The 12,500-nt window shown below is 34.7% G+C and overlaps 1 protein-coding gene across 3 annotated transcripts in view; it reads left to right on the top strand.

Annotated features, from left to right (window-relative positions):
* Positions 1 to 12,500, top strand: part of LOC115216713 (protein timeless-like) — a 47,615-nt gene that overhangs the window by 12,838 nt on the left and 22,277 nt on the right. The window contains exons 1-8 of one of the 3 annotated variants that reach the window (XM_029786250.2): positions 1 to 480; positions 2,572 to 2,702; positions 5,467 to 5,561; positions 6,630 to 6,691; positions 8,569 to 8,643; positions 10,462 to 10,642; positions 11,183 to 11,295; positions 11,752 to 11,812. The exon at positions 1 to 480 is cut by the window's left edge and continues 966 nt beyond it. In XM_029786250.2, coding sequence (XP_029642110.1) covers positions 2,603 to 2,702; positions 5,467 to 5,561; positions 6,630 to 6,691; positions 8,569 to 8,643; positions 10,462 to 10,642; positions 11,183 to 11,295; positions 11,752 to 11,812 — 687 coding nt within the window. In that variant the 5' untranslated portion in view covers positions 1 to 480; positions 2,572 to 2,602. The remainder of the gene's footprint in view (positions 481 to 2,571; positions 2,703 to 5,466; positions 5,562 to 6,629; positions 6,692 to 8,568; positions 8,644 to 10,461; positions 10,643 to 11,182; positions 11,296 to 11,751; positions 11,813 to 12,500) is intronic. The other 2 variants (XM_029786249.2, XM_029786251.2) reach the window with 2 other exon arrangements.

Below are 12,500 nucleotides of genomic sequence, written 5' to 3'. Positions count from 1 at the left end.
ATATCTTACTGAGCACTATGCATTATGACAACAAAATACAAGAAAGCGAACCTTTTAAACTAGATATGATTGCAGACCATAATGCAACTAAAGGTGGTGTAGATACATTAGACCAATTAGTCGATTACTCATGTAAACTCATAACGAATAGATGGCCTTTAGTTATTTTCTACTGGATGCTTGATGTCACAGCACATAATTCTGCTGTTTGTTTCATGGAAAAAGAACCTGATGCATACAGAGGACACCAAAAGCGTTGGCACTTCCTTTCTGACTTGTCTGAACAACCTTGTAAAACTGCAAATCCAATGGCGTTTCTTGGCAGAACACACAAAACTACCAAAGCATGTTGTAGTGTGCATGGAAGCCTTTGAGAGTGGTGAAACAGCGGGACCATCCCAACACCAACCCCAAGAAAACTGAAAAAGATGTAAAATGTATCCAAGAAAGCTTGACAAGAAAACAAAGAAATCATATACAGTAGGTAGTGAGCCTATTTGTGAAGCCCATTCTAACTTTGCTTGCAATGATTGTGTCACACATTCTGATGAACTATTAATTAATTTTCTTTGTATTTGTACTAAATATACTAAATTTTGTTTTATTTTATATTTAGTGTTATATATAGTTTATAAAACTATAAAAAATGTTGATTTCTTTCAATAAAGGTTTTACAAATATATACCTAGAAGGTGCAAAATTTCTTGTTCTGTATCATGGATTCACACATATATACAAGATTAAACAAATATTACTTTATGGATAGTGCTGAAATCCGCAAAAATAAAAGGTGTCTCTTGGACGCCAATGACCTTTTGTGTAATTCCAACCCCGCCATCCCACGAAAGGTTAAAATTGTTTAAATGTTTTTTGTGATTATAGTGCATGTCACTTTATACATGCATACATACATGTACGTGTGTATGTTTGTAACTCCCCTCCAACACACTGACAAATACCGGACTTAGTCCCAAATCAGTGACTTAAAAGGAAAAAACCTCCGATCATTGAAAAAAAAAAATGATTTGTAAATGTCTAATCATTAACCCTTTAGTATTTACACCAGCCATATCCAGCTTCTCACACCTACCCTACAATGTTAATTTAAAAATAAACAATTACACCCCCAAAATCTCAAAGCTACTGGATAATATATGATTAATTTTTTTTGAAGGTGAATCAATAAACATCACATTTGACAGAATTATCTGAATGATAACGGGTTAAAATAGAAAATAATTATCAGAAAAGTTATTCTTTACTTCTGTAACAAGGATCTTTCTGATTCTACAATATATATATATATATATATATATATATATATAGAAAAAGGTTGACAGTGACTGAAAATTTTTGACAAGCACAGGCACAAGGACATGCACACATAGATATATACATATATACGACAGGCTTCTTTTCAGTTTCCATCTACCAAATTTACTCGTAAAACTTTGGTCAGCCCAAGGCTATAGTAGAAAACACTTGCCCTAGGTACCATGCAGTGGGACTGAACCTTGAACCGTGTGGTTGGGAAGCAAGCTTCTAACCTCACAGCTATGCCTACATGCTCATGCATGTGTTTATGTACATCAAAATGAAATTTCAATTGTTATATATGCTGGTCATGTGATATGGAACCTTTTTAGATTTGAATAAGAGTGCTCACATGCTCACTGCCTCTAAGCATTGATAGCTCTCTCTCTCTCTCTCTCTCTCTCTCTCTCTCTCTTCCTCAGTCTCTGTCTATCTATCTGTCTATCTCTCTGTGTTTTCATCTCCTCCTCTCTAGGTATGTTGCCCTCAACTTCCCCTCCTTTTATTTTTTTATTCAGGTTTTTAACAAGCTCTACAGTGTCCTTGTATAATTTTTGTCCAATTGTAAATTTATACAGCATTAGTTATATATGAACATGTGTGTGTGTATGGACATACATACATACATACATACGTACGTATGTATATATGTCTGTATGTGCTGTATGCATTTGCCTGTTGTAAAATTAATCTGTGCAAAAATTAGTAAAAGAGTTTGTTGCCAACCCACTGTCCTTGATGTTGCTTTTTCACTTAGATTCAAAGTTTTAAATTTTGGGAGAAGAGAACTGTTAATTATATTGATCCTTCTATCACAGTACTTGATTGATGTTTTATTTTATTGACCCTGAGAGGATGAAAAGACTTTGGTAGGATTTGAACTCAGAGTGCAGAGAACCAGAAAAAATACTGCAAAACAGTATGTCTGATGATGTAACAATTCTGCCAAATCACTGCCTTTAGAATAATAATGATAATGATTATGATATCTACCATCAGTACAGTAGCATGAATTTATAAAGTGCACCCAATTGATCCCAGTTTATTACAGTAACATATGTTATTTGATAGATAGATATAGTGGCTTACAGTTTGTAGCTTTAGCCAGCCTCTTCTGAGGTTGCGTTCCAGATTTATATTTTGATCCATGTTAATAAGAAGTTTCTGGAGTAGTTTTATATCAATCCACATATTCTAATCCCTATGGTCTGTTGTTGTTGTTGTTTCTAATCTTGTTACTGTTATTTTGTATTTCAGATATTAACTCAAGAAATAAAATCTTACTACCATGGAGTGGAATTTAATGAATGTTGATGGAATACGCAACATCCATTCAGGGTTGGGGTGCTTGCTGGACAATGAATATATCATTGCTGATGAGTGTGAAGGTAAGTCAGGTGTTATTGCATTATATTTTATTTTATTTATTATTTGTGTGTAGACTCGGACACGTTTTCCCTTCGACGCCAAATATAACGCCATCTTCTCCCTCTTCCCGTCGATGACGACCCTCGCCCTTACCAGACGATGATCGCTGCCGGTGTTGAATGGCGTCACGACGGAGACGTCATGCAATATGCATCGCTTATCAACCAGGATGTAGTCAATCTCGCTTCGGTGCTTAGAGTTCGGCGATATCCAGGTCCATCTCTTCCTCTCCCTCTTCCTGAATAGGCTGTTTCCGATGTAGAGTCCATAATTAAACACACCAGTGATATCTTGCTAAATGCATGCATCTCTATCCCTTAAATGATATCAGTGATTGCAAGAATACCACCATACTGCCTCTGTCTGATCTCATTATGAAAATATAGAGAAATTTGGAAAATAGGATTTGGTTCCTGCATTTGCAGATTCTTATGACCTCTCTGTCACCACCATTCAATTCCATTAATATGAATCTGAATTGGGAGCTCAAGTCACAATGAGTCTTTCATTTGCTGATTACCTGACCATGGATGCTGTCCCTATGGATACATTGATAGAACTTGGTGATCCTGACCATTGATCTTCTAGAGTTCCTCCATTCGGCATCAATGTAAGACGCACAATTGATTTAGAGAGTATATAGGGAAAATATATTGTTAGAAAATTTACTTATTTTTAATATATAGCATTAAAGATGTTTATGAGCTTGAAGAAATGGCAGTCATGGATTTTTATTTTATTTTTGTTTTGAATAATGGAGAAATTATCTGATGATCTTACATGTAAAAGGAGAACAAAAAAAAAGATAGAAAGAAAGAAACATTGTAGAGCTGTGTTTGGTTATTTATTGACTAATGCAAAGGGAAAAACAGGAAAGAGTTGCTGTTGGAGAATGCAGTTTGTTGTTAACCTGATTTTTAAGTGACCTTCAATTGATAATAATGAAGTAGAAGTGTGGGTGGGTGCCTTTGAGTCTATTTCCTGCTGGCTTTGTGCATTTGTGTTACTGAGAAATTTTCTCTATTTTTGTCAACATAAAGAGCTAAAAATGGAAACGCGGAAATATAAATAAGGCAAAAGCAAAAGAGACATAACTGAAAAATAAAAAGGGGACAAAGAATTATTGAATAGTTAAAGAAATGAGATGAAAAAGATCTGAATTTTTTACATTTGTAGTCAGCAGGTACAATAAAAAAAATAAAGAGTATGAAGTTTCTAAAAAAAGATTTAGTTCAACACTGTCTCTTTTAATAGTTTCAAGGAGAAAGAGAGGAAAATGGGTGTTTTAATATATCAAAGGACAAAGCCTGTTTTGCTGCTGTTGCTATTGTTTAGTCCAGTTTAGTTCTCTGATGGGGCAGGGCTATGAAGGACTCTATCTATAACCTTCCCTGCTTTATTTATTTATTTATTTCAAGCACTGTATATCATCATCATCATCATCGTTTAACGTCCGTTCTCCATGCTAGCATGGGTTGGACGGTTCGACTGGGGATCTGGGAAGCCAGAAGGCTGCACCAGGCTCCAGTCTGATCTGGCAGTGTTTCTACAGCTGGATGCCCTTCCTAACGCCAACCACTCCACGATTGTAGTGGGTGCTTTTTACGTGCCACCTGCACAGGTGCCAGGCGAGGCTGGCAATGGCCACGATCGGATTGGTGTTTTTTACGTGCCACCGGCACGGAAGCCAGTCAAGGCGGTGCTGGCATCGGCCACGATTCAGATAGTGCTTTTTACGTGCCACCAGGACTATAATATTCAATCAGTTATGTGGAGGTTTTTTTGTTAAGAAAGCACAGTGTGATTTGGTTACTAGTTGTAATAAGTGAAGAAGATACACAAATGTTATCTTACTGGCTGGTCATTTCTAAAGCTGACTGGTGAAAAAAGGGGTCAGTTTTGTAAAGGCTATGATCTTTATTATGATAACAATAAAGGTGGGCATATTTAATAGGATCAGTTCCATATTATTCCCTACTGATATTTTATGGATCATAGGGAAACAAAAACAAAAATAAAGCAAAAAAATGAGTCCAATGGAATATGAATCTGAACTGTAGAAAGAACTAATGAGATCTGTATGAAATTAGATGAGTGGTTAATTAATTAGTTATCATTACTTTTAAATAAAGTGTAGTAATCCATTTTGAAAAAAAAAACAAAACAAAACAAAAAAACATTGGATAGTATGCAGAGAGACTAGATATGTTGCAATTATGTAGGTAAATTTCTTTATTTTCCCACCTGTTGTATATAGACCGGTTTTGAGCCAAGTGGTAGGAAGTGAACTGTTGGGTTAAATGTATAATAGAAGTGATAATAAGTAATTCAAATTAGTGAGGAGCAGTTCAAGTGACCCATATAAAACAGTAATTGAATAGAAATGGTTAAGTGTAGGTTTGAATTTTACCTGGCCATTAAACTAGTTTTATGCGTGACATTGACAGTGAAAACGAGTTTTCAATGTCACATGGCTGGAGTGCATTATTTCACTTGGTGAACTGGCAGATTTGTTTAGCCAATTATGTGCCTCTGCTTTGTTGTTAAGGACAGGCCTAGCTGTGTAGTTATGTTTTCCACAGAAGTTAAACGATTTCTTCACCAGGTAACAGTGCAGTTTGTGTTGCTTATTTTCCAAGACTTGAAAAGAACTAAAAAAGACCAAATGAGATACAGTTAAAATATTTCCACTGACTGTATTTTCTTTTAAATATCTATTTTCAGAAACTTTACAGGAAATCATTTCAAAATTGAAAAGTGAAGATTCGCACATTAGATCATTCCGGCGCCAGAAAAGTATCTATAACATGATAAGCACTGTAAGTTATTTGACTTCTTTTACCGTTTGCTTTTTACTTGTTTTTTAGCTATTGGAATGCGGCCATGCTTGGACACCACCTTGGAAAGTTTAGTTTAAAAAATAGACCTCAAAACTTCTTTCTTTTAAAGTCTGTTACTTATCCTATCAGTCTCTTTTGCTGAACTGCTAAGTTACAAGGACTTAAACAAACCAACACTGGTTGTCAAGTGGTGGTGGGAAGACAGATACAAAGACACACACACGCACGCACACACACACACACACACACACACACACACAAACACACACACACACACAAACACACCCCCCCCCCACACACACACACACATGATAGGTTTCTTTTGGTTTCTCTCTACCAAACCTACTCACAAGGTTTGGTCAGTCCAGGACTATAGTAGAAGACTATAGATACCATGCAGTGGGACTGAACCTGGAACCATGTGGTTGGGAAGCAACATATTTAGTAATAGGTTTATTGTAAAGGTACTTGGTCAAGTAGTTAGTGTTAGGCTATAATACATTTATCTAATTGTTTGATCGTAGGTTTCATTCTCTTACTGGGTGGTGCTTTACATTCTTGAGCAAGGCACTTCATTTCATATTGCTTCAGTCCACTCGGCTGAAAAAAAGTACCAGTGACAGCTTATGTGGATTAATTCTGTGACAAACTGGCATCTGGTCCAAAGAAGAGTTTTATACTTTCATTTACCTGAATTCTTTGGAAACCCAGATAAGCCCCAAATTCATGAACTCTGCAGTGAATAGTAGCCATTTCCTTTGATTTCTAGATAGAAGCAAATAGAAACTAACACTAACTGACCAAAAACAAATAAATTTTTTGTTACACAGGGTTATTAGCCTCAATTAACAAGTTATTTTTTTAATCCACTTATATAGATATCCAAAAAAATGAATTATAGCTTTTACTAAATCCACAATATAAAAGGTCTTGACCTAAAACATCTTATTTTAATAGGTGTATTTGGTTTGTTTATTTTAATGCATGAACTTAAGATGTTAGTTGACATCTTTGTTATAACTTTATTTTTTCCCCCTGTTTTTACAGGATATAATCCCAATTTTGAAGAGCTCAGATCTAACAGATGACCTATTTGTCTTAATTGTCAAGTAAGTATTTTGCTGTCATTTCTTTCTATAAGAGACTTGTCTAAGACTGTAATTTTTATAGTTGTCCAGCAAATTCCTCGAACATTTATTCATTTGTGCAGGTCATTCACGAAACGCAGACTAGATGAAAAAGGGACAACTGAAGAAGGGGGAATATTCCTTGTGTTGTATATCTTGTTTCTCTGGGGGTTTTTTTGTTGTTTGAAAAAAAGTTTGTTTCTATGTTTTTGTTTTTATGTTTTCGTTTCTCATTGTGTTCAACGTTTTTCTTTTGTTGTCCTATACCCATATAGGCATGTATATATACATATATATGTAGGTATGTACATATATGCATATATTTATATATTATTTTTGTTGTTTCAAAAAAAGTTTGTTTCTATGTTTTTGTTTTTATGTTTTCGTTTCTCATTGTGTTCAACGTTTTTTTGATGTCCTGTACCCATATAGGCATGTATATATACATATATATATGTAGGTATGTACATATATGTATGTATATATGCATATATTTATATATTATTTATATATACATATACATATATATATAGGTATGGGTATAGATGCGGGCATGGCTGAATGGTTGAGAAATTCACTTCCCAACTACATAGCTTTCAGTTCAGTCCTGCTGCATGCTACTTTGGGCAAATGTCTTTTACTATTGTCCGAGGCAACTATAGTATTGTGAATGGATTTTGTAGACAGAGACTATGAGAGCCTGTCATATGTGTGTTTATGTGGATTTGTGTTTGTGTTTCTCTGTCTTTTGACTTTGTGTGATTGTTATACACAAATGTTAATGCCACATGAGTGATGACGTTCATCTTCAATTTTCCATGGAAACATGTCTGGCTGTGGAAGAATATCACCTTGCTTGGAAACACGTGAGGATCGGCAACAAGAACGACACTTTACTGTTGGAAATCTACTCCAACAAATTCCATCTGACTCAATGCAAGCATGGAAATTTGGACATTGAAATGATGATGATGATATACGCAAACATACACATACCACATCTACCCATGCATGCCCATATGTAATAATGCACACACCAATTATCAGTACTAAAGAGGGAGAAGAAAAGAATCCCTCATGTATAGCTCTCGTTTACTTTTCTTTTAAGAACTGTGATATATGATAAAAAAAAAACAACATATTTATAGATTTATTATAAAGGTAAATAAAATATATTTAAAAATAGTGCACGTTTACTAAATTTAACGAAGTAAAAACAAGCAAATGTGAATGTGAACTTTGAACTTGACAGGTGTAGGTCATGAAAATTATGCATTGGGTGTTATCGGTGCATAGTACTTAGTGTTGTTTACTGAAAGTTATCTTGTTTTTTGACAGATTTGAGTTTAAATCAACAACAACAATGCATTGATAATAACAATGGCAACAACAAAAAGAGTAAAAAATTAGGCAATTTTTCAAACTTCATGCATAAAATGTGGTTAACAAACTGCTGCAGATGATTGTTAGTTATCAGCAAAAATTGATAATAAAGATGCTAATTTTAAAATGTAGTTGATTTATTTTAATTTAACGTTTTGCTTTTTTTAAATAATTAAACTGAACAGAGTTGGGGGAGGGAAATACGGAATCAACTTTGGTATACAACAGATACACACACACTCACACACAAGCATGTGTGCACATGCACACAGACTTACACACACACACATACACACACACACACACACACACACACACATACATACATGAAGACAATTACTACCTTCCTTTCACCTTCAGCTGATGCAGTTTCTGCTCCATCATCAGCCATATTCATCATCATCATCATCATCATCATCATCATCATCATCATCATCATCATCATTTTAAGTGTACATTATTCCATGTTTGAACAGGTTGGATGGACTTAGTTGCAGTGGATTTTCTATGCCTAGCTGCCGTTCCTCTTGTGAAACTACACATCTTTCCAAGTAAGGTAACATTTCTTCATGGCCGAACGTGCTTTCACAGAAGACTGGAAAGCAAAGACACTGCTTGTGTGACAGTGACTCTTGTTTACAACTATCATATGATGTCAAGATAAAGAGACATCAACAATTGTTCTTAATATATATATATATTATATTTTGTGAAATTTGATTTAGTATTTCTAAATTGAATTTTTCCCTGTAAGTTAGGAATAATAATTCCCTCAAATAATTATTATATATATATATAAACAATTTATAAACAAGGGCAAAAGAAAAAAATTTCTAATGCCAAATATGCCAAAACTAGACACATCGTCCATAACCATGTAATTCATCACGGAAAAAAAAAAAAAATATATATATATATATATATATATATATATACATATACATACATATGGCGTTAGGAAGGGCATCTTTGGCATTAGGAAGGGCATCCAGCCGTAGAAACACTGCCAGATTTGACTGGGCCTGATGAAGCCTTCTGGCTTCACAGACCCCAGTAGAACCGTCTAACCCATGCTAGCATGGAAAACGGACGCTAAACGATGATGATGATGATGATGATACATATATATATATATATATGGAATAGGTAGGGTTGTAAGAGCAGTGAATAGATTGCACAATTTGTTTCGATTCTGCTGCCTCGCATGTTCGACTAAGTGGCATATTCTATAATCTCAGATCAACTTTTATCTTAAAGCCAGGTAGATGGAGATTATGTATGTACAAGCCTATCAGATGGATTGTACTGGCAATTTAAAGGTCCAGCCTTGTTATTTTGTATCCTGCTGATTTCCATCTAAGAATTACATTAATGCCTTTCGACACTGAACTGTCAGAACCTGCACACGGCTTTATTGTAGAAACTTTTATTTTTGATTGATCTAAATTAAAATGGTTATATCAAAATTTCATGTTAGTTTGTGTTCCAAATACTAGCATAATAACAACAAAGTTATTTTACTAAATTCTTTATAATTCCTGTAACTTAGCTCACTTGAAAATTCAATCATGGAAAAGCTGCTAAAAGGCCCAAGAAAACCATTAAAATCTTTTTGTTTGTAATGTGTGTGTGTCCATGTCTGTTAATAATTGTATTTAATTATTACTAACATCTTTGTTTTCCTTGACTCTTTTAAACCTTTTTTTCTTTGTTATTATGTTATTAACAACTACACAGCACAATATCAATTTTAGTGCAAATGACTAAAAGTAAAGACCCCTAGAAAGTTATTCTCCAAGGCTCAAGTCTGGGCAAGGTTGTTTATGGAAGACCAACAGTTGCTTATGCATACCAGCCTCCCCTCCCCATGCCATCGAAATTATCCAACAGAAAGGCAAAGGCTGGTACAGCTTGGCACCAGTGACATCAGAACTCATTTCTACAGCTGAGTGAACTGGAGCAACATGAAATAAAGTGTCTTGCTCAAGAACACAACACACAGCCCAATGTGGGAATCGAACTCACTACCTCATGATTGTATGTCCAACACTAATTACTGAGCCATGTGCCTTCATAGTGCAAATGACTATACACATTAAAAAGATTTAATCTTTTCTGCTAAACTGTCTGTTTTTACAGTAATCTGACCCCAAGGAAATATGCTATAAACATTTGAATAAACAAACCCACTTTTGGTATTTTCTGCTCAATCGCTGAGCTTTTGAGTCATTATCATCATTATCAGTGATGATTGTGGACAGAAAAATGAAAACAGATCCTACTACTAACCTCGGTATTCACTTGTGAAATGTTGCTATGTTATTGCTTGTCTTTATTTTAAACGGCTTCTATATTTTGTCTCTTTGCAGAGTTCTAACCGAACTTACAGAACCCATAGAATGTCTATTCCCAAATAACTTCCGTCATGAGTCTAGGAACACAGACGTTGTCAATGAAATCATTAACCATTTACAATATATCAAGCTGCTCTTCTGCCAACAAGAATCACTCGACCTTTTATTTTCTCAGGTCAAACCAATTATTCAGAAGGTTAGTCATACGATTTAGTAATAATCTTGTACTTTTTGTCTTTTTTTCACTTGTTTCATTCATTAGACCTGGTCATGCTGGGGTACCACCTTGAAGGGTTTTGGTTGAACAAAGTATTGCTTTTTTTCAATTTAAGCCTATTACTTGCTCTATTGGTCTCTTTTGCCAAACTGCCATTTTGTTGGAACATGCTCAAACCAACACTGGTTGATAAGCAAACAGACACACACACACACACAAAGCTAATGTAAAACTGCAATCACCAAAACCCTGATGTTCAACTGCAGTCAAAATACTACAAAATGAAAATCATATCACACTACATCATCACATCAAATCATCTTACAACACACTACACTACAGCCTTACCACACTCCACTACCATCACACAACATCATGACACTACACAACACTCCATACCACACCATTTCATACCATGTTATACCACTTCAGCAGAACCACTCCATACTACACTGCACATTAAACTAAATTTTATATAATTCTTTACCAATGGATCTTCTTTTTGTCTTATCGTTGCAGGGTCAAAACAAAGAATTTATTAACCAGTTCCTCTTACTCGTGCGCAACTTGTTGTATGTACAGGTTTGGGATAGAGATATGGGATCTGCAGATATCCAATGCAAGTTCATTAAGTAAGGACTCACCATTATTTTCTGCCTTTATTGTGGCTTAATCCTTTAGCATTCAGACTACTTTGTCAAATATAATTTTTATTAATTCACATAGTTTTGGATTAACCATGTATTATCTCATAGCTTTGAAATTTCAATGATGTGATTGTTTATTGTTAGAATGACATTGTAGGGTATGTGTGAGAGGCTGGATCTGGCCAGTTTGAACATAAAACAGAATATTTTGGCTGATTTAAATGCTAAAGGGTTAATAGTCCTGTTGTTTAAATTTAAGCATGTGGTCTTCATTTTAACATCCTAGTTGAGGTCTGACTGCTGCTTTGAACAGTTCGAATGGTTCTTATACAAGTTCTGTTTATCCCTTATATGTTGTAATATCAATGTATGATGATGTCTTTCCATCCAGTAATCCTATCAAAATGTTTCAATATCTTCTTTCTTTTCTTTTTTTTCTAGAAATATGTTTGAATGTGGACTTGATGAAATTCTTTTAACACTCTTAATCCACCCATCTAGAGTAAGTTTTTGGTCTTTATATTTGTTCTGCTCTTAAATATAGTATACACCATTTTGTGTTGTATACTATACCATTGAAAATAAACCTTTCAGTTTTTTTTTAACAATTTTTATAATAACTATTTTACCATATATTAAAAAAGTGAAGTTGCATAGTATGGTGGTTAAGATATTCAGCTCGCAATCATAAGGTCGTGGGTTTGATACCCAGTGGTGCATTATGTCCTTGAGCAAGGCATTTCATTTCACATTGCTCCAGTTCACTCAGCTGACAAAAATGAGTAGTACATGTATTTCAAAGGGCCAGCCTTGTCACATTCTGTGTCATGCTGAATCTCCATGAGAACTACATTAATGGTACATATGTCTGTGGATCACTCATTAATTTCATGAGCAGGCTGTTCTGTTGATCGGTTCAACTGGAAACCTCAGCCTTGTAACTGAGGGAGTGCCAGATATATATTAAAGTAATAAAAAGAAGAACCTGTAGGAATACCTCTACAAATTGATATAAAATAGCATATTCTTCAGCTTTCTTTACATTACCTGATATTTTGAGGAAATTACTAGGGAAGCTTTTGCTGCAAGAAATGCCAATATTATCCCATTTCAGTTTCCCAAAGTTAATCAGTTTGCAAATTTTTCCCAATAAATTTGTGCTCCATACATGACCAAATATTCTTTATAAG

Source organism: Octopus sinensis, linkage group LG10 (genome assembly GCF_006345805.1).
Source record: "Octopus sinensis linkage group LG10, ASM634580v1, whole genome shotgun sequence".
In the NCBI taxonomy this organism is placed as follows: Eukaryota; Metazoa; Mollusca; class Cephalopoda; order Octopoda; family Octopodidae; genus Octopus; species Octopus sinensis.
Note: the sequence above shows the minus strand (reverse complement) of the source record. Positions and strands in the feature narration are given on the sequence as shown.